This window comes from Lepisosteus platostomus, chromosome 4 (genome assembly GCF_059453375.1).
Source record: "Lepisosteus platostomus isolate fLepPlt1 chromosome 4, fLepPlt1.hap1, whole genome shotgun sequence".
NCBI lineage: Eukaryota > Metazoa > Chordata > Actinopteri > Semionotiformes > Lepisosteidae > Lepisosteus > Lepisosteus platostomus.
In genome coordinates, this window is record NC_142614.1 from 8,478,104 (window position 1) to 8,500,453 (window position 22,350).

Genomic DNA, 22,350 nt, shown 5'->3' on the forward strand with positions numbered 1-22,350 from the left:
ACACGATAGCACGTCAAATCAAAGAGTTTTTTTTCCACAAAAAGTGTCTATTGTGGGACAAATATTCAGGAAGCCGCTGGAAATCATCATCTATATCTCTTCAAAATTGCTCGATATACACTACTAAAAGTTTAAACATTATTATTTACATCAACATCAAGTTTTATAATTACACATTAAGCTATACATTGAATTTCAGTAGAATTATTTATTGGACGTGTTGTCAACAAAACTTGGCAGAGATATCCAAAAATGATCATGGAATTACTACGCATATTGTCTGTATATTGTTTTGTAAATAGGCGGCAGTTTTGATATTCATCCAAACTTGAAGTCGTACAACATTTACCGATGTAATCATTCTTGTGAGGCAAGGCTCTTCTGTTATTGAGGCGCACATAAAATGATGACTTTTTTGATGACTATTATTTACCTGTCCGTCTGCCGCTAGTTGTGACCCAGTTATGAAGCGATGTGCTCCCTTCAGCTGCCTCCCTAAATGTTCTCTTTTTCGTCTTATTCTTTTTTTTCTGAAGGCATGCTCTCCTGTTTCTGTGACTGAACCATACAGTGCCTTGCGAAAGTATTCGGCCCCCTTGAACTTTTCAACCTTTTGCCACATTTCAGGCTTCAAACATAAAGATATAAATTTTTTATTTTATGTGAAGAATCACCAACAAGTGGGACACAATTGTGAAGTGGAACGAAATCTATTGGATTTTTGAAACTTTTTTAACTAATAAAAAAATGAAAAGTGGGGCGTGCAAAATTATTCGGCCCCTTTACTTTCAGTGCAGCAAACTCACTCCAGAAGTTCAGCGAGGATCTCTGAATGATCCAATGTTGTCCTAAATGACTGATGGTGATAAATAGAATCCACCTGTGTGTAATCAAGTCTCTGTATAAATGCACCTGCTCTGTGATAGTCTCAAGGTTCTGTTGAAAGCGCAGAGAGCATCATGAAGACCAAGGAACACACCAGGCAGGTCAGTAATACTGTTGTGGAGAAGTTTAAAGCCGGATTTGGATACAAAAAGATTTCCCAAGCTTCAAACATCCCAAGGAGCACTGTGCAAGCGATCATCTTGAAATGGAAGGAGTATCGGACCACTGCAAATCTACCAAGACCTGGCCGTCCCTCTAAACTTTCAGCTCAGACAAGGAGAAGACTGATCAGAGATGCAGCCAAGAGGCCCATGATCACTCTGGATGAACTGCAGAGAACTACAGCTGAGGTGGGAGAGTCTGTCCATAGGACAACAATCAGTCTTACACTGCACAAATCTGGCCTTTATGGAAGAGTGGCAAGAAGAAAGCCATTTCTCAAAGATATCCATAAAAAGTCTCGTCTAAAGTTTGCCACAAGCCACCTGGGAGACACCCCAAACATGTGGAAGAAGGTGCTCTGGTCAGATGAAACCAAAATCGAACTTTTTGGCCACAATGCAAAACGATATGTTTGGCGTAAAAGCAACACAGCTCATCACCCTCAACACACCATCCCCACTGTCAAACATGGTGGTGGCAGCATCATGGTTTGGGCCTGCTTTTCTTCAGCAGGGACAGGGAAGATGGTTAAAATTGAGGGGAAGATGGATGCAGCCAAATACAGGACCATTCTGGATGAAAACCTGTTGGAGTCTGCAAAAGACCTGAAACTGGGACGGAGATTTATCTTCCAACAAGACAATGATCCCAAACATACAGCAAAATCTACAAAGGAATGGTTCACAAATAAACGTACTGCTGTTCACAAACGCTCTCCATCCAACCTCACTGAGCTCGAGCTGTTTTGCAAGGAAGAATGGGCAAGAATTTCAGTCTCTCGATGTGCAAAACTGATAGAGACATACCCCAAGCGACTTGCAGCTGTAATTGCAGCAAAAGGTGGCTCTACAAAGTATTAACGCAAGGGGGCCGAATAATTTTGCACGCCCCACTTTTCATTTTTTTATTAGTTAAAAAAGTTTCAAAAATCCAATAGATTTCGTTCCACTTCACAATTGTGTCCCACTTGTTGGTGATTCTTCACATAAAATAAAAAATTTATATCTTTATGTTTGAAGCCTGAAATGTGGCAAAAGGTTGAAAAGTTCAAGGGGGCCGAATACTTTCGCAAGGCACTGTATATACATATACAACAAAGAATATGCATGTTAGCTATTTACATCAAATGCAAAAAGACTGGCTTGTCTACTCAGTTAACTAAATTCTCTTAAGGAAATCTCAAATCTAGCTAGCGAAGTAGCCATGCAGACAATAAACGTGGCGAGTTCGTCAATTTGCAAACGTAGACTAGGCGAATGAATATATTACTTCTTAAACACAAAGTGCTCAATACGACACCCTTAGTGTGTTACGTTTTTACAGTCCTTCTGGAAAAATCTGTGTATATTCTCACCGTTCAAAAATGTTTAACACGACTCCCACAGGTGTAGTAGCCTACGTTGCTTGAGTAGGTGGGTAGCTGCGTCAGCATGCGTAGGCTGCAAAGGAACAATAGGTCTATTCCATGCTGAAAAGAGAAGAAAGAAAACACAACGTTTCGGTCGTGAAGAAGCCTGAACAATACTCCACGGTCGAAACGTTCTTTCTTCTCTTTTCAGCATGGAATAAACCTATTACCTTTTCCTACGTTGCTTATCGCTGCTTCCCCCCCCCGTTTTTTACAATGAACAGGAGGCGGGCACTTGTGCTGGGATGAGATCAATTAGGTCCAACATTTTTTTTCCCAAACCGGAGACCCGTACTAAATACAGAAGCAGAATTGTCAAGTGGCGAATAAAAAAATGTAATTGGTTGGACTTTTTTCTACAAGCAAAAAAAGGCCACTTGGGCCAATGAGGGCAAAGGGGCAGGGGCTTGAGCCACTGTAACCACCCTGCTCTTCAGGTGTCAAGACATATCGAAACCCCCGAGAACCCAGAACATTTTCTGGTTTTAAAAAGGAACAGCTGGTCAGATTTTGTTGTACCTGGACTCTTTAAGGTAGTGATAGGGACCAATTAGATAGCCCTTTCCAGGGGCAAAGCTGTTAGTATTGTGGGGAGCCCCGATAGCCCAGGATTGCTCTAGATTTCCGGACAGTGAGAACAGGAATCTCCAGCACTGCTCCCAGTCCACCCCACAATTTAAATATAGCCAACCACTGGTTGCATTTCGTGCAATGCAACTGTGATCAATCATTTGATTTGGTCAATTTAATGATTTAGTGATACTTTAAGAAAGAGATAAGAGAAGATCACTTTATTGGCCCTATACAATTTCTTGCAATAGGAATTTGTCTTTTTCACATACCCCAGCTTGTTCTCCATGAGACAAGGCCCTTAACCCCAGCTGCTCCAAGGGTGCCGTATAAATGGCTGAGCCTGAGCTCTGACCATGCCCCTGGGAGAGCAGACCCCAACCCCCCCCCTAAAAAAAGGCAACCCTCAGGAAAGCTGTGCTCCTCTTCATTGCACTGCTTCAGGGCATGCTGGGTATGGGCAGTGGGGGGCATCTCTTTCTTCCTTGGCTTTGCACCTTGGGAAGACCTGCTGGGCCTTCAGGGGTGAGGCAGCCATCCCACTTGGGGATGTGGGCGGCTTGGGACATCCGCAGGGAATATAAGGAGTGCCAATGGCATGCCTTTGGGGAACCTTTGCCCCCAATTCCAACTTTTTTCTTCAGCATCCTAGTTTCAGACGCGCCCACTGCCTGTGTATCTGTGTGTGCAGATCTTCGACTGCTTCGTACGCAGCTCTGGTGCGGTACAGTGTCTCCGATGTCTTGTATTGAGTGACCAAGGTGGAGTTCTCTTTATTTAGCCACACATCTGAGCGCTAGCACCCTCCATCAACAGGCCATTGTCTGATTCAATCAGATCAATCTGGTTGAATTAATAAACACAACGGTGTTTATTAAGCTGTACCTATGTACTGTGTCTGTGATTTATTTTGGGGGACCCTTGATAGATGGACCGGAGCAAAGATTTTGAAATCAAGGGGAGCTATAAAACTCACATCTGTAACCCTCCTCCTTACCCAGACCTTCGTATGACCCCACCCACCCCTGACGTGAACAATCATATCTGAACTCATTTTATTCTTCAAAATGAAACTGATTCAAGTTACAGGATTCACGGGGGGAAAAAAAAAGGAAACAAAGGCGGGGAAAAATGTACCATCCCTACAATCAGACTTGGTCTGAAACTGGAATGAAAGGATTAGGAATAACCAGGAGCTGGAAAGCCCAGAAAAGTGTGTGTATGTGTGTGTGTGTGGGTGGGGGGGTCTGACACCCCTCTTTCACACAAACTGTGAGCAATGGACAAATAACGGGAAGGAAAGAAAAAAATCAAGCGCGTGGGCCCTGTGGGAACAACCCGAGGCTGGGCGGGCAGACAGGGCTGTCCGCTGGCGCCGAACGGGAATGTGAGTCCTTTCCGCCCGGAGGTGGACTTTGGTCCTGGACAGAGTGGGGGGGCTGGGCAGCCGCCCCTCTCTCATGCTGCTTTCTTCTTGGCCTTCCTCTTCGGCGCAGGCCTGGCGTTCCAGTAGTACAGCAGCTGGCCAGCGATGAGGCCGTTGCAGGCCGAGGACACGCAGTAGGTCAGCGCCATCAGGGAGTCTCCTGTCTCCTGGGAACGAGGGGCGAGAGGCGGGGAGGAAGCGTTACCGAAAGGGGGGTCCTGTGCGCGTGTGGGCCTGTCTTACCTATCACTGCAGGGCGCCAAAGCTAAGAAAATAAACCTCATCATTCAGAGGCTGCTCTCATATCCGTACGATGGTAACCTCTCCATGCGAATGTAATAAAGGACTCTGCTGAACCACACCTAGCCTGAGTGAAGAGTTTTCTCACAACCACACTCAAGAGTTCACTCTTACAAACCTGCAGTAACCTCCCTGCTTTGTTAGGCTTTTGTCCGGGGGGAGACAAGTACGTTTATCTCTAATTTTGAACTTTTCAGGAAGGTCTGCCACCCGCCTGCACTGTGATGTAGCGCAGGAGGCTCTGTGAGCATCTTGGCTCCCAGCCCCAGTCAAATGGTGGGGAACTGAGCCAAGTTGGCCACCTGCTACTCTAGACAGGCAGTAGCGTTCAGCACAGATGGTCTGATTGAGTGTCCTGCACTGGGACAGGGAGAAATTCCATGTGAGGGAAAGGAGATGTGAGGATAGGTTGCTCATGGACTTAGCAACTCCTCAGAGGACAACCAGGAGGCTTATAAACCCAGCTGAAAGAACGAATGATTTAGTCTGCATCTAGGCTCTAGAGACGGAGAAACTGAGGACTCCACAAGCTGGGGCTCTTACGGTGTGAGAGAAGAGATGCGGTCAATTCAACATACAAGCCCAAGGAGCCCAGAGGGTGTACAAGTCATAGTAGAGCAGAGGCAGACACCTTAAAATGCCCAAAGATAAGCTGTCACGAGTGTAGACAAGGAACATAAAACAATCAGGGATCACTGTGGCAAAGGTACTGACGCCCTTCAATGGAAACAAAGCTGTTCACACCTTCACTTGGCTCAAACCCTGCTGAAGGACACTTGATCGTTGAATGAGTTCTGTTTTGACTGACCATGGACTTTAGAGACCTGACAGCTTCGGAGATAAAAACTCAAATTTTTAATTACGGGTGCCATTGGTCTGAATATTTCACCGCCTCTACCGAAGCGACTTGAAGGTGTTCAGTTTTGGTTTTTTTAATTGTTGCTTCCAATGCAAAAGCCAGATGTTTTTTTTTTGTGGAAACCCCCCCCCACTGGTGTTGTGCCCATACCCACCTGGACAGAGGTGAAGATCCGCGCCAGGGAGCCGGCGAACAGCAGGAAGACCGTAAGCGCCGACAGCTGGCCAGTGTGTCCATTGTGGTAGTTGGTAGCCGCCTGTATGAGCTGTTACAGGAGACAAAGTTGGCACGTGGCTTCAGTGCCCTTCATTCACAGACGGGACAGGTTATTAGTTAACATTGGGAGGGGTGTGAGGGGGGAAGGGAATGCGACTTAACAGTCTGAGCCAGGGACAGGCACCCAGAGGGAGGGAGGTGGGCAGTGTGGGCTAGTGGGTAGAGCTGAGAACTGGCGCAAGTCCCATGACATTACTTCCATACCCGACTAACGACGACAGCTGGCATGTTGGTGGCTTGCATGGCGGTGATAACTGCCATGGGCACCAGAGGGGACAGCAGAAGCGACACCAGGGCGATGTAGACGGCGAGGAAGCCCACACCTGAGAGGGTGAACAGGGGAGCACAAGTCAATGGAGGTAGATAGGGTCAGCATGTCTAAAAAACGTCTATAGTTTGATTTAAATATTCCTTTCGTCTTTAAATCAGATGCACACATGCAAACAAAGTTTAGACTATTTCCTCTTTGTTTTTTTGCTATTTATCTCCTACAGTCCTGGGTTTTGTAATGGAAAGCTTTGATGTCCATGTGTGCCAGAACATTAAGCATCATTTTTAAAATCTTTTTGAAATAGCTTGACACTGATCATTCCTTTACTGGTCGAGGGGTGAGCAGAAAGACCCCCTGTTTCATCACCCCAAAAAAGCAAGTGACACCCCAAAGCGAAGGACACTATCCCTACAGCTGCCGCCCTGAAGGTTACTGGCTCAGCCTGGAAAGGCTTAGTGTTGTAAACTCCCTGTTGTGATCTGATCTGGAGAAATCGACTGCCTGACGGAATTCATGCATTTTGCGCGATCTGACCCCAGTACAGAGCGGATGACTGACGGACTCAATCAGACGCTAAGAAAAAGCTCATCGGATTTTCTAACAGGGTTGTACCTCTCAGGGTGTTTCCTCCATAGTGCTGGATAAGGAATCCGATTGTCACCGTCTGAACAATCAGGAAAAGGGCTTCCCCCCAGGCACTGCGGGCACATGCAGGAGGATAGCAACAGGGCAGTGTTACACCTTCATTGAACACTCCATTAAACATTGAGTGAGAAGTTGCACACCGTGTGCATTACCTGAAGGGGAAATTGTTGGCTATACTATAGGCCATAGTCCCGGTGATGGCCAGCATCTCCAGCAGGATGGAATTGAAGCTCAGTCCCTCGCCACTCTTCGCCCTGTACAGCTTGATGATCTGGGGCAGTTTTACTGCAGGAAGGGGGAGAAGATGGGGGAAAAAGGAGTTCCGTGAGAGACTGAAAGACAGGGGGTGACATTTATAGACTGAGTGGGTCTATTTTTTTTAATATCCTTCCCCCTTGAACTTGAACTTTATTGCCATATGTAACCGGTACATGTACTGGTACAATGGAATTCGTACTCACAGAAAGTCTCTCAATCGCTAAAACAAGTATAAAAACACAAAGTGCAGACAGTGCATCAAGACAATATACAAACAAACAGTAGACAATGTACAAGTAAAAAGTTCAAATGTAAACGATGCAAACATGCAAACAATGACGGCAATAAATAAAACTACAATGAGGTTGATGGTGTAGGTGTGGTCCGAGTGACTGTCCTCTGTGATGCTGCAGCGGTAGAAGGTCACCAACACAGGTACTGGCATCCCCCATCGCTTGAGGCACCTCAAGAAATAGAGGCACTGTTGAGCCTTCTTCATGTTAGAGTCAGTGTTCACAGTCCAGGTGAGGTCATTAGAAATGTGAATGCCCAAAAACCTACTTCCACTTCCACTTCAGTTTTATGTGGTGTCATCTGCAAATTTAATGATGTGGTTGTTGCTGTGTCTTGCTGTGTAGTCGTGAGTGAACAGGGAACAACCTTGGACAGACAGCAGCCTTGTGGGGTTCCAGTGCTCAGGGTGAGTGGTGTTGATGTTTTATTACCTGTGGTCTCTCGATTAGGAAGTCCTGCAGCCAGTTGCAGACAGAGTTGCACAGTCCTAATCCCCTGAGCTTTGTCAGTTGACTGGGTATGATGGAATTGAATTCTGAACTGTAGTCCACAAACAGTATTCTCACATATGAGTTCTTAGTGTCCAGGTGTTCCAAGGCTGTACAGTATGTAGAGCTAGGGAGACAAAATCATCCACTGATCGTTCTGGTAGGCGAACTGCAAAGGGTCCAGGGCCTCTGTGATGGAGGAGTTCTTGTGCGACAACACCAGCTTCTCCAGGCATTTCATCACCACAGATGTTAATGCTACTGGGTGGTAATCGTTCAGGCACGTCAGGTTTAACTTTTTAGGGAGTGGAACAGTGGTGTTTTTTTTAAGCAGGTGGGGACAATGGACTGTGACAGGGAGGAGTTAAAGATGTCCTTAAACACTCTGGTCAACTGGACTGCACATATCCTGAGGACGTGGGGTGGAATCCCATCAGACCCTGCAGCCTTACAGATTTTCACCCTGCTCGGACTCTTCTGCACATCCTGCTCTGAAAGTTTCAGAACAGACTCGCCCTGTACACCTGGGGTCTTCTCAGCACTGTCTGTGTTCAGAGCACCAAAGCGGGCATGGAAATGGTTCAGCTCGTCAGGCAGGGATGTGCTGTTTGTGTCGATCTCCTGGCTGCAGCCCTTGTAACCTGTGATTGACTGTAATCCCTGCCACAGCCTCCGGGTGTCAGCGCACTGCGTTTCAAGTCACAGTCTGTAGCTGTTTTTAGCGCGTTTTATGGCTTTTTTCTAATGCATCCCATGATTCCCTGTACAGCTCTGTACAGGTCTGTGTGCCCAGATTTGAACTTGGAGGATCTATCTTTTACTTTATTGCGAATGTCGTTGTTGAACCACGGTCCACATGTTCTTTTCTGGTACACCACTGTCGGTGCAACATTTCATGTAGCTGGTGACCATGTCGGTGGACTCATTTAAATCTGTGTGGGAGCTCTGAATGCGTCCCAGTCTGTACAATCAAAGCAGTCTATTAACCTGCTTTCTGCCTCCTCAGACCAACAGCGCACTGACCTGTTCGCAATGGGGTAGGCCTTCAGCTTCTGTTTGCAGCCCGGAAGCAGCAGGAGAGCGATGTGGTCCAACTTAATGCATCTCAGATCGGGAAGAGCTTTGTACGCCCCTTTTATTTTTGTGTTGCAGTGGTCTAAAATACTGCCTCCTCGTGTCGGTACAGTGACGTGCTGAATGTATTTCTGCAGTATTTTCCTCAGATTGCAGTGGTTGAAGTCCCCCACTACAATTGAGACGGCTTCCGGGTGGGAGTTTTTGTGTTTGCTGCCTCCTCGCAGGCTTGAGGTTGAATGTAATTGGCCGTAATAATGGTGGCGGAAAACTCCCTCGGCAAATAAAAGGGTCGACATTTGATGGTCAGGTGCTCTAGATTCGGGGAGCAGGATTTAGAGGTGACCTCCACGTCGGTGCACCATTTGCTGTTGACCAGTAAGCCAGCGCCTCCTCCTTTGTGCTTGCCGGTCGCTTGGTGGTTTCTGTCCATGCGGTAAACGGTGAACCCCTTTGGCTGGATGGCGCTGTCCGGGACGCGTGAATTCAGCCAGGTTTCAGTGAAGGTGGACACGCAGCATTCCCTCAGGTCCCTTTCCGCGTTGATCCGACAGTCCAGCTCGTCTATCTTATTCTCCAGTGACTGAACATTAGCTTACAAAACAGACGGCAGGGGCGGTGGTCTGGCCAGACGTCTCCCCCTAACGTCTGCCCACCTGTTGTGGTTGTTGTTGTTGTTGTTGTTGTTCGCCGCATCTCTGTCCCGTCTGGCAGAAGGGATCCGGTATGTGAAAAAAGGTGTTTGATGACCCTAAGGAGTCTGTCCTCAGGTTTAAAAGTGTTTGTCGTAAGTAATGACAGCCATTAAGCGTCCAACACAAAAACAATTGCATGAAGGTATAAATAAACATGAAAACAGTCACACAACGAGAGAGCTTTCTGTAAACCGGCCCTGGACATCGGTTCTTCCCCGCCCCCACTATGGCTCAGTCTTGGGGCGAATGGGGACTAACACATGAGCCAGGGTTTAACAACTGGAAATACACAAACAACCAAAAACAACACTAATGACACTATTTTACAACTCGATACCCTCTAAACCCATCTCCTGAGAAAGGGGCGGCAAAGCCAAAGCAAAGTCTTCCTCAATCTATCTGTCTGCTCTATCTGAACTAAGCAATAACGGAAAACTAAAAAAAAAACACGGAAGCCACAACAATCCCAACCCTGCACCACAGCCAAGAAGACAAATTCGAAATGTCTCGCGTTTTCGCCGTTTCTTCTTCTTACACCTCTCTTCCGAGACTCAGGACGTCAGGAGACTCCAAAAATAGACCCCCACGCGGGAGGGGAGTAAAAAAAACAAAACAGAACGTAAAACTCACCCATCACCGATCCGAGGATGATTCCTATTCCCAGCCCTTTGCTGAGCGCCACCTTCAGACAGGGCACTGCAGAAAGAGGGAGATTAATATTCACCACTGGAACGGTAGCTGGCATTGAGCTGGTCAGAAAAAGCAGGGCAGAACCCGCTGGTCTTGTAAATTAATCACATCAACTAGAAATGCTTTAGAATAATCAGAAATGATGCAGAAGGAGGGTTTCCAAGCCAGAACACGCCCCATTGTGAACGTTTTGTGCTGCTGTCCATGTCACTGTTTGTGGAAAAAGGTGAACATCTGGCCTTGCAGCAGGTTTGTCAGAAAATGGATCGCTGTCTATTAGGGTGACCAGACAATCTCTTTTTGAAACCTAAAATATCAGTCCGACCAGGATTGATAAAATTCCAAAAATTGTCCGGGATTTTGTTTTGCTCGTTACTCAGACTGCGTAAACAGACAGGCCTATATATTTTTGTTCGGTCCATGCATTACCGGTAGATGTTTTGACCTTACATGCAGCGTAGCTTGGGGTTTGTGTGTGTGTGGCTGTGCTTATGGCCATGAGAAATAACAATGTTGAACTCGTTTCATTATATTTCAAAATGTTTCATTAAAATTGATCATGTTTGCAACTAATGAGGACTTCTCCTAAGTTATGATGTCTTCATTTTTTCCTCAGATGTTAAGACTTTTGTTGTGTTAAAATGAAAAAAAAAACCTACGTTTAAAATAAGGCTTTTTTTTGTTTTTTTTCCATGTTTGCCATTATGGAAGAGAAATAGCAACCCTGCAACTGTTTAAAACTTTACTAAGAAGTTGAATAAAAACTAGAGAGTTTAAATCGATTTTTTAATTAGAAAAAATCACAAAGATTCATTACTTTGGAGGCATGTGTCGAGTGTCGATGACCGTCCCATCCTCTTTTGGGAAAACCAAAATATGGTCATCCTACTGTCTATCATGTAGAGAATTTATTCAGAGGAGACAGACGTCACTTTCGGATAGTTTAGACTTACTATTTCAAACACCTCTACTGTCAACAGTACCAGCTTCATGAACCACTTCTGAGTCTTACATACAGCTTTAAATACAATATGATATTAGACTGCCATATCTGGGAACCTAACTGTTCACTGGGTATTTCAAACTCTACATCATCACTGTCTGTACTTATATAGGATTTAAGGTGGCATGTCGCTTTACTCAACAACACCGTAGAAAATATCTGAAAATCTTAAGTACCGGTGCACAAAGCCTGCTAATGTTTTTTGATTCAGGGAGTCTTATAATTCCAGGTGCGGAATATGACCTCGACTAACCACACACAAAGTCAACCATCTGAGCTGTCACGATTCATAAGGAGCAGAAGAATAAAAACGGAAAGTTAATAATCACCGGTCAATGCTTTTCCGCATTGCATTACACAACGGATTCAAAATCGCAACGTAAACGTGTACATCGATTAAATAATATGTTGTATAGGACTGTTTCGGGAACGGCTTGGTGTCTCTCACCGTGTAGTAGATTGAAGTTGACGAAAAACTCGTCGAAACATTTCTCTGGCATGAGAAACTTAACCAGCAGCTCTCTAAACGACTCAACCACGGACGCTGCCATCTTGGGACTGATGACGTGTCTCAATTGTGTCCGTTAGGAAATGAGAACCCCCAGCAATGAGAACACCACGTATACCGTTCAATGGTTCCGGATACGGAATTCCGCTCTTTGCTGAAAATTCTTTATAAGACCAGCTTCGCGCTTTCCTCCACGATTCAAAAGCTGAACTGCGTAAGCGCAGACATCCCTCCTATATAGTATGTAACTGCCAGAGGGAAGACTTCTCGTGTGTTTTTAATTCCTGTATGGCTTCTAATTGTAATTAATGAATTGCTGTCTTAGTTGGTCGATGTTACTCTTGTTCCCCGGTCTTTACTCGTGATTAAGAGTTACTTACATAACCTTGTGGACTAGGACCATCTAGAGTAAAATCACATAAATCATCTATTTACGTGTTCTTGTTCTCGGTTGGATGCCACGGTCATTGTTTTATTATTTTGTACTATTATTAACAGTGATGAAACTATCACTATTATAATCAGTATGTAATTGATTGGATGGCACAAAGTCAAAAGTCACTTTATTAACATATCAGGATTTCCCTGGGTCTTATTCCAGTAGGTTTTCTTACTAGGTTCCTAAACCTTAGAACTGACTTCCGTAAGGAGACAAAACCTCCCGGATTCCAGACCACATGGCCAGGGGTATAAAACGTTTCTATCTAGAAAGGATAAGTAAAGGGTTATCCCCTGCTGAAAAGAGAAGAAAGGAAACACAACGTTTCGGCTGTGGAACCTTCTTTGGGTGCCAAGAAGAAGAAGGCTCCACAGCTGAAACGTTGTGTTTCCTTTCTTATCTTTTCAGCGGGGAATAACTCTTTACCTGCTCCTTTGCAGCCTACGCATGCTGACGCAGCTGCCTACTTGAACTACTTTTCTATCTACATACATACTCCTTGGCTCAATTTGCGAGGATCTAATTCAGTTTCTAATTTCTGAAGATGTTATTTGATCGATAACTTACAAGTGGTCCAGGGTCTCCGAGAAAGCTCAATTAGAGTGAACATACCGATGTGGAGAGCCCCCACCACACACACACACGACGGAGAGTGTGGGTCTCTGGGATACACATTGGTGACAAACCCACTGCAGATCTGCGGTGGTCTCCAATTCACGATTAGATGTGGACACTAGCTGAATTCACTTTCAGTTATGCTTGAATACATATAATTGTTTTAATTTAATAAACTTTCCCTTGTTCCTTTGCAGTCTACGCATGCTGACACAGCTACCTACTTGAACTAATTGTTTAAATGAACACGGTAGATGGGGCAAAACACTTCTCTGTTTCCGTGTTTAGACACGACATTTTAATTAACCAATACAGTCCATAATAAAACATTTACAGAAGCGTTGGTTTCCAAACAACAGTGATTGGGACCAGCTTCAGGACGGCTCCAACATCGGCTCTTTCAGCTTTGCACTCGATCGTTTCGTTGAATTAACTCTTTGTACAAGTTGATCTGTTGCTTGCTAACAAAAACCTTAACTGTGGCCGCCGAGCGAAAATATATGAATGATTGGTTGAGGAATTGATGTGATATGTTAATTATAGAGTTTAGCAGCACGTGAAAGTCTGCCGTTTTACTCGCGCAAGGCTGGATGGATGTAACAGACGCGCGCACTTCTGTAGGAGTATAAATTGACGAGGTTCGAGCAGACGATTCTGTGTGGATTTTTTTTTTCCTTCTTAGTGGTTTGTTATTACTGCTATGGGGGTGTATGGATATTTAATTGTTTTCGCGGTGCTTTGGTCGTGCACTGCTTTAAGTGACTGGGCCGGATGGCATAGATGGGGTATAGGGAAGCCCACAGCTGAGCGCAGGAGAGTGGCATATCTCGATTCGCCAATGTACCGACAGGAGGTGTCTCGGTCTGTCTCGTCGCAGTGCGGGGAGAGTACAATTGTGGTGCAGGTCAAGACAGACCTGTTCGGCACTGGGCAGCTGATCAGCCCCACGGATCTCAGCCTGGGAGACTGTGCGGTCTCCTGATCTTCGAGGCTGAGCTGCATTCATGTGGCAGTGCCCTGACGGTAAGGGGGCGGGGGGGTTACTGTATTCTTGTCACTGTTTATCCTTAACAAACCTATGGTTTTTCTAGATGACTGGAGACCAACTCGTTTACAGTTTCTCTCTCATCTACAAGCCGACCCTGATTACTAACTTGCCTATAGTGAGAACTAATGGTGCTGTTGTTGGTATTGAGTGCCATTACATGAGGTGAGGACTTGATTACTAGTTCTTCTACAGGGGATAAAGATTCAGCATGGTGTACAAGTGATTTGTATTTCTAGGAAGTACAATGTGAGCAGCAATGCCCTGAAGCCCACCTGGGTCCCCTACACCTCCACCAAGTCTGCTGAGGATCTGCTGGGCTTCTCTCTGAGCCTCATGAATGGTAGGTCTCCCCTGAGATGAAGCACGGTGTTACTGTACAGCCAGTGCAGTTGGGTCGATGGGGATCTATGCTTGAGATTGGGGGTTCCTTTCCCATCCAGATGACTGGAGCTCCCAGAGGTCCTCCAATGTGTTCTACCTGGGGGATGTCCTGAACATCGAAGCCTCTGTCACCCAGGCCAACCACCAGCCCCTTCGGCTCCTTGTGGACAGCTGCGTGGCCACCTTGGTCCCTGACCAGACCTCCACCCCCAGCTACTCCTTCATTGAGAACAAAGGTTGGGTGTGACCTCGGGTGGCTTGAGCTAGTGAACACTGCCTGCTGTCTCTCCAGTTCTACACTGCCTTCTCTCCTTTCAGGTGCCTGACTGATGCCAAATCCACAGGCTCCAGCTCGCAGTTCATGCCAAGAACCCAGGACACCAAGCTGCAAATGAAGCTGGATGCCTTCAGGTTCTATCAGGATGCCAGGAGCTCAGTGAGTACTTGATCCTGGTACCTTCTGCTTTCATGGGTTTGTGAAGGTTGTGGAACAGCATTTCCATTACAAGCCCAAGATGGAGGCCTGGGTGTAGCTTGATCCACTCGTGCTCTTGGCAGATCTACATCACCTGCCACCTGAAGGTGACTCCTGCTTCCCAGAGTGTGGACTCCCTGAACAAGGACTGCTACACTGAGGGCAGCAGGTCAGTGAGGAGGCAGGGGGCTGCTGTGTCCAGCTGGTGCTCAGCTGAGGGAGCTGCTCTGACCCTGTGTCCCTGCTGTAGGTGGAGATCAGTGGATGGGAGTGACCAGGTCTGCAGCTGCTGTGACTCCAGCTGTGTGCCAAGTATACGATCCAGGTATTGGGGTGACAGGAGCAGGAGGGACCTGGCTTCTACAGGGGGTAAGGCACCTCTGCTCTGCTGCTCATGGCATGGATCTCCTCGGGAAAGTGGGGGGTCTACAGCCAGGCTTGTCCTGCTCTTGTTGCAGCTCCTGAGTGGGAAGCTGATGCCACTGTTGGTCCCGTGTTTGTGCTGCAAGAGCAGGTTGCTGAGAGGCCAGTGGAGGCAGAAGGCCAGAGCTCCCAGCTAAGAGCAGAGGAGGGCAAGTCCACAGGTACTGGCAGGAGGTGCTGTCATGTCGGCTGGCCCCTCTCTGTGGCAGTGCCCACTTGCTGAGGCTCCTCTGTGTTTTCTTTCCAGGCCTGCCTGTGGAGGCTGTGATCCTGGCTGGTGTGGTGACTGCGGTGGGGCTGGTCTCTGCTGCTCTGCTGGGGACAGTCCTGCGCAGGAGGAAGCAACACAAACCCATGAACTGACTTGATGTGAATGAGCAATAAACTGGTTGCAAAGGGTCTCTTGTCATGAGCTGCTTCTTGCTGTGCTGGAGAGGGGATCTGTATGGGTTGGGTATGAATGCTGTGCTGTCTAAGGCTATGGCCACTCTTCTTACAGCTCCTCCTGCTGTTTGGAAGAACACCAGCTGTTCAGGTTCCTGTGGGAGTCTCAGACTTGTTCCTTAGTATCTGCTCAATGGCAGAAGAGCAGAGACATAAAATCAGGGGGGAACAATAGCTACCCTTTCAAGCTTGCCTGGAGGAGAGTTCTACTAGAGGAGATGGCACAAGTGCTCCTGCAACGTATCCTTGGAGAGAGGATTTTAGGGCTCTTTTTCTATTGGGGGGAAAGATGTTGAACATACACCTATTAAATGTGGTCCTTAATTTGTCTAGAATGAGATTGTATTTGTGATAATGTAATAATTATAGTGATAATGTATTTGATCATTATACATAAATGGTTGGAGGTCTATCATACAGATACCTTTAGAGGACTATTGTACATCAGAGATAGGTGTAGAAACTAGTAAAGACCCTTGTGTACAGTGTGTGTATATATGTATATTGGACGAATCACTGTCCCTTTGGGCCGTAGAATATGGGATTAAAATGTAGGAATTTCTGTGAAACTACATGGGGACGCTAGGGACCGAGATTCTCGTCTGTGCTGGTAGCGATTGTTCCTGCCCTTCCCAGGAGCAGTAGCATTTTACTCACAAACGGGTATCGTATTATCCAGCTTTAAACCGGTCACAAGGAAATGAATGTTTCTTTCACAGGGGGAGAGACCCGGTATTCTAGCGGTTTTGTCGACCCAGTCTTCCCCCGGGGTTTCAGCACAAAACGCTGAACTCGCGGCTTTAACCTTCTCCGCTGGCCGGGAGAGTCGCCTGGCCCCTGTCACAGCCGCCGCGTGTTTTTCTAGCGCCAAACCTGTGGACGAATTCATGTTGAAATATTCTTACATCTCACTCTTCTGCTCGTTTGGGAGAGTAATGAGCAAAACGATTCATTCTGTAAAAACGATGTTTAGTAATACAGCGCAAAAACGCAGTATAATGTACTCTGCGTCTTTTCAATTCAAATGAACGTTAATAAATTAAACGCCTGGCCTAGAAAATTATTAATTGACGATTATAAATGAATTATATAAATAAAGGTAGAGCCAAATTGATCATTTAGGAGAAGTCCTAACTTTTTCGCAGACGTTAAGACTTTTGTGTTAAAATGAAAAAAGAAACCTTTTAAAAATAGGGCTATATTTTTTTTCCTTGTTTGCCAAAATGGAAGAGAAAGAGCATCCCTGCAAGTGTTTAAAAGTTTACTAAGAAGATTAATAAAAACTAGAGAGTTTAAATTGCTTTTTTGATTAGAAAACGTAATAAAGATTCATTACTTTGGAGGCATGTGTCGAGTGTCGATGATCGTCCCCCAGTCCTCTATCTTGAAAAACAAAATATGGTAACCCTAACTAACAGACGCCATAAATTAGTTTTGAGTCAGATACATTAGTCTAACCCGCGTGATAGCTCGTTCCAGTCGAACAGAACGCTCCGTGATTAATCAGCTGAGTCTGACGACCCTCTGAGTGTCCGAAATCCTCGTGCGCGCGCTCCGGCCCTACAGCCCTCCAATCGCTGCCCTCAGCCAATCAGGGCGCAGCGAGTATTTCAGGAGCTGAGCGCAGCTTGTTTGCCATTCCTCGGCGAGTTTCACGATGGAGAAGTTCATGATCAGAGGGAGGATGGGGTTGTACAGTGTGGTGTTTTTGCTGGCGTTGGATTGGTCTGTAGCTCAGGTTCAGAAGTGCCTGGTTAATGACAGTGATAAGATAGCATGTGGTAACTTGACTATCAGTAGAAGTGACTGTGAAGCTAAGAATTGCTGCTTTGATCCGACCAGCCGGAATAGCTGTTACTATGGGAATGAAGGTGGGTTTTGGGATCTTGAGCGTCTTCTATGATGAGCTTAACAGGCTTGGTTTACCAGCTCTTGCTTTCCTCCAGTGACTGTCCAGTGCACCAGGGATGGCCAGTTTGTGGTGGTCGTGTCCAGGAATGCCACTAGCCCTCAGCTGAGCCTGGGTTCAGTCAGCCTGCAGGGGGGCAGGAGTCCCCCCTGTGGCCCTGTTGGCACCACTGCTGGCTTTGCCATGTTCCAGTTCCCAGTCAGTGCCTGTGGCACCAGCATGAAGGTGAGGGGCTTGATCCTTCAGCTGAGGGTGTTGCTGCTGTAGTGGTTCCTGACCTTGTTCATGTGCCTTTCCTCTAGACTGAAGGTGGTGCTGTGGTGTATGAGAACATGATGTCCTCAACATTTGCTGTGATTGGGGGACCTGCTGGCTCCATCACAAGGGACAGTTTCTACAAGTGAGTGAGCAGCTGCTGCTTCCCAGAGCGTTCTGGTCTTGCCAGGTCCTGTCTGGATCCCATGACTGCCTGCTTCTCTCTCCAGGCTGTTCTTCCAGTGCAGGTATGCAAACGATGACCTTGTTCCAGTGCGGGCTGTGGTCTACACGGTCTCCCCACCCCCTCCGGCAGTGTCTCCAGGACCTCTCCGTGTGGAGCTCAGGATTGCAAGAGGTAGCTGTCCGGCCTTGGGCTGTGTGAGCCGAGTGTGTGGGGCTTCTGCTGAACCCCACTGCTGCTCTTGTCCTCAGGAGAGCTGTATGACTCCTACTACAGTGACCTGGACTACCCTGTGACCAAGGTGTTGCGAGATCCTGTGTATGTGGAGGTCCACATCTTGAACAGGGCTGACCCCAACATTGTCCTGACCCTGGGGGACTGCTGGGCCACTTCCACTCCCAGTCCTCTCAGCCAGCCCAGCTGGAGCCTTCTGGTTGCTGGGTAACCTGACCCCTGTGGCTCCGACTGGCTTGTCTCTGTAGTGTCCCCTTGTGGCAGGGCTCACCCTCCCTGTTGCTGTCCTTGCAGGTGTCCCTATGGAGGTGACAACTACCAGACCACCTTGATCCCTGTGGGCGGCTCCTCAGGGCTGCCGTACCCAACGCACTACCAGCGCTTCATGATTCAGATGTTCACTTTTGTGGATCCTGCCTCTCAGGTGCCTCTGATGGAGAAGGTAGGGAGCAGCTTGTGGGGAAGGAGGTGGTGGCTGGTCCTGGGCTGTGCAGTGACCCTTGCTGTGCTCTCTCCAGGTGTTCATCCACTGTAGTGCGGCAGTGTGCCAGCCGACTGCTACTGAGCGCTGTGTGCCCACCTGTGGCAGGAGGAGTGAGTTCTCTTGGGATGGGCAGTTGTGTGTGCCAGTCAGCTGTGTATCCTTTCCTCATGCTGGTGTCCTTTCCTCTTGCAGGAAGAGCTGTTGCTCAAGTGGCACAGGACTCCTCCAGAGAAACGGCACTGGTGTCCAGTGGGGAAGTGATCCTGGTTGGATCCGAGCTTCCAGCTCTGGCTCAAGTGGATTCCCATCTTGAAGGTGAGGGAGGGGGTTGGAGGCTGAGTGTCTGATCCTGTTCCCTGTGTCTGACCACTGACTAAAGCTCTTCTCTCCACAGCACCTCGGTTCCTGAGCTATGGGCTGCTGGTAGTTGCTGCCTCCACTGTGCTTGTGGTCTCTGCTCTGGTGCTGGTGGCTGTGTGGAGATCTAGACCTCAGATCCAGAATACCAAGCTGTGCATGGAGTGTGAATAAAGGATTTGCACTGATCTCTACTTATTGTGGCTTAGTATTGTTTTAGTGTGTTCCTTGGGACAATCATAGTGCTGGTGAGCTGCTAGATTCCTGGCTGTTTCTTCGGGAAAGATGTGGATCTGCTTAGGTTTTTGACAGCCAGCTAAGCTTCCTTTCCACATTAAGCTAATCCGTGTAATTCCTTCTTTTTATCCTAGCCCTGATTTCTACTTGCTTGAGCAGTGTCTGTTGTTAAAGAACAGACAAGCATGGCTATATACCACCTCCCTCATGCCCCTTCCAGTCCCTGTGGCTTTCAGTATCAATCCCCGCTCTTCTGTATTCCCTCTCCACTACCTTCTTGTGAGCTCTCTTCCCAAAGTGTACTGATTTTGGGAGAGTTCCATCATTCTCTTTAATCTTACTGTGTGGATGTGTAGTCATGCACAATTGCATCACCCCTTGTTTACATCCTATGTGCCTGCATTTGCTTGCTTTAGCTCTTCCAGCATGCTCAGAAGAAGCTGGAAGACTCTCAGTGGGGATCAGTGTTTTCCAAATTTCATGTTCAAGTGCTTACACTTGGGGGTGGAGCCAGGAATTGATTTTTGGGTGGGCCTGTGCTCTAACTGGCTGTCCTGCCAGCATAGGGGCACCTCTCCAATTTGAAGAACTGTAGCTTGCTGGGGTGTACTTGGGCTTTCTTCTCTAGTTCCATCTAGGCTACACCCCTGCTCCCAGCTCGAGGGTTTTGCTTGGCCTGTAGATGATGGGTTTATCAATCTGTAAGGACTTGTCCGTTTCGTGCCTGTTCACAAATTTGAGTCACAAGAGCAGTGGTCTTGTAGTGAAATACTCCTGTCAGTAGTGAGAGCTGGAAGTGGGCTGCTAATTAACCTGTTGCCTTTTATTCTTGACTGAGTAGGTAGAGCTAGATTAATGCTGCCTGCTGGAGCACTTCAGGACCCTGGTCAGTTCCCTCACTCGGTCACCTTAAGCAAATGGGCTGCCTGAAATCCAGACCAGTCCCGGTCCTTAATGTTTTACCACGAGGTCGGTGCATCGTGTATCATGTCATCTTGTGAAAACGAAATGCCTGTGATGAACGCTGGGGGCAGGAATGTCTGTGCATTACTTCCAACAGTCATTGTCAGTGGCTGGCAGTTCTTTACCAGAGACCTTACTAAGAATCCGCTACTGCTTGTCTGTGTCCCTGAAAGCAGCCAAAGTGCCTTGCAGAAGTATTCAGACCCTTTTCAAATGTTGCTGGGTAACAAATGGTACTTGCACACCCTTTTCAAATCAGAATTGTTAATGCAAACTTACAGTGCCCTCCAGAATTATTGGCACCCTTGGTTAAGATGAGCAATAAAGGCTATGAAAAATCTTTGTTCATCAGCTTGATCTCACACTGAAAATAGGAGAGAAATCTAACCTTCCAGTGAGGTACAATTAGTCAAAGGAAAAAAAGCCTTAATTTTTTCTCTCAAAAACGCAGGTGTCACAATTATTGGCATCCCTAGAAATTCCTAAGAGCAAAATCTAATTGACATATATTCCCATTCATATTTGACCTTTTTAAAGTACACCTGAGTCTTTAGGAACTCTTAAGTGGTCATCCTTGACTTCCTGTTTCACTGCGGTATAAATATGAGGTAACAGGCAGGACAAACACCCTCAGTCATCCATCAACATGGGGAAGACCAGAGAACACAAAAATTAAATGAGACAGACCTTCATCAATCGGGCAACGGTTATAAAACTTGCTTCACACCTGAAAATACCCATCTCCACTATAAGGGCAATCATTAAGACGTTTCAAACAACCGGAGCTCTGATGAACCTGCCTGAGAGAGGACTCAAGTGTATTTTGCCCACACACACAGTGAAGAAGATGGTTTGTGAGGCAAAACTTTCTCCAAGGATCACAGTTGGACAATTGCAGGAGTTGGTTGCATCCTGGGGTCACCAAGTCTCCAAAACTACAATTAGACGCCACCTCTGTGCCAACAAACCATTTGGAAGGCTTGCCAGAAGAAAGCCCCTGCTGTCGTCAAACCACAAAAGTAAGCGCCTGGAGTTTGCGAAGTATTACTGGAACTCTGATTGGAAACGGGTTCTATGGTCAGATGAGACAAAAATAGAGCATTTTGGCAACAAACGCCAGAGGTGGGTTTGGCATAAAAAGAGTCAAGGTCATGCAGAAAACGAACCTTCTCCCCACTGTGAAGTGTGGTGGTGGATCTGTGATGTTGTGGGGCTGTTTATCTTCCAAAGGCCCTGGGAATCTTGTTAGGATACACGGCATCATGGACTCCACCAAATACCAGGAGATTTTAGGTCAATATCTGGCTGCCTCTGCCAGGAGGCTAAGACTGGGTCGTGGTTGGATCTTCCAGCAGGACAATGATCCAAATCCACACAGACATGGTTCACTGACCACAGAATCAAGCTGTGGGGTGAGCTGAAGAGGAGAGTCCACAAGCGAGGACCAAGGATTCTGAAGGATCTCAGATCCCTTTATACAGTATGTGTTCTCCCACCTCATCCAGCATTATTAGAGAAGACTCAGTGCTGTTATCTTGGCAAAGGGAGGGGTGCCAGTAATTGTGACACGTGTGTTTTTGAGAAAAATGTTTGTTTTTTAAAAGGATTTTTTTTTCTTTGAACAATTTTACCTCACCGAAAGGTTAGATTTCTCTCATATTTTCAGTGTAAGATCAAGCTGATAAACAACAAAGAATTTTTCATTGCCTTTATTGCTCATCTTAACCAAGGGTGCCAACAATTCTGGAGGGCACTGTAAGTTTGCATTAAAAAATGTGATTTGAAAAGGGTGTGCAAGTATCGGAAATTCATTGTTTTATTGGACCATTTAAAAAACAACACTACCTTCCAATATTCACTGCAATAGACTGGTGTCCCATCCTGGGTGTACCCCACTTTGGGCCTGTTGCTTGCTGGGATAGGCTTCAGCTTCCCTTGCAACATTGTACAGGATAAAAATGTGAGAAAATCTATAGATGTATTACACAATTCCTATGACGCTACGCATGTTTCTTTTGTGTGTAAAATACAGGCTTAAGCAAGAAAAATGGGCGATGCACAGTTGAGTGTCACAAGAAAAACTAATAATT

The 22,350-nt window shown here is 46.6% G+C and overlaps 3 protein-coding genes across 3 annotated transcripts in view; 2 read left to right on the top strand and 1 right to left on the bottom strand.

The window, feature by feature from the left end:
* LOC148672420 (zona pellucida sperm-binding protein 3-like) overlaps window positions 1-15,592 on the top strand; it is a 29,757-nt gene extending 14,165 nt beyond the window's left edge. Inside the window, exons 2-8 of the mRNA XM_088628155.1 lie at window positions 14,151-14,254; window positions 14,355-14,538; window positions 14,614-14,731; window positions 14,854-14,939; window positions 15,021-15,139; window positions 15,229-15,354; window positions 15,441-15,592. Of these exons, the coding sequence (XP_088484281.1) occupies window positions 14,151-14,254; window positions 14,355-14,538; window positions 14,614-14,731; window positions 14,854-14,939; window positions 15,021-15,139; window positions 15,229-15,354; window positions 15,441-15,556 (853 nt within the window). The 3' untranslated portion in view covers window positions 15,557-15,592. The remainder of the gene's footprint in view (window positions 1-14,150; window positions 14,255-14,354; window positions 14,539-14,613; window positions 14,732-14,853; window positions 14,940-15,020; window positions 15,140-15,228; window positions 15,355-15,440) is intronic.
* mpdu1b (mannose-P-dolichol utilization defect 1b) lies at window positions 4,067-11,903 on the bottom strand. Its single transcript, XM_088628154.1, has 7 exons — window positions 11,753-11,903; window positions 10,242-10,307; window positions 6,955-7,087; window positions 6,770-6,855; window positions 6,091-6,209; window positions 5,765-5,875; window positions 4,067-4,618 (listed from the first exon to the last, which is right to left on the bottom strand). The coding sequence occupies exons 1-7, from the start codon at window positions 11,853-11,855 to the stop codon at window positions 4,484-4,486; spliced, it is 753 nt and encodes a 250-aa protein (XP_088484280.1). The 5' UTR covers window positions 11,856-11,903; the 3' UTR covers window positions 4,067-4,483.
* A 1,687-nt stretch (window positions 15,593-17,279) lies between the features above and the next one.
* Window positions 17,280-19,254, top strand: LOC148672422 (zona pellucida sperm-binding protein 4-like). The gene is made up of 9 exons (XM_088628157.1): window positions 17,280-17,508; window positions 17,584-17,771; window positions 17,849-17,946; window positions 18,032-18,159; window positions 18,237-18,426; window positions 18,514-18,661; window positions 18,738-18,813; window positions 18,896-19,018; window positions 19,098-19,254. The coding sequence occupies exons 1-9, from the start codon at window positions 17,295-17,297 to the stop codon at window positions 19,232-19,234; spliced, it is 1,302 nt and encodes a 433-aa protein (XP_088484283.1). The 5' UTR covers window positions 17,280-17,294; the 3' UTR covers window positions 19,235-19,254.
* The last annotated feature ends 3,096 nt before the right edge of the window (window positions 19,255-22,350 follow it).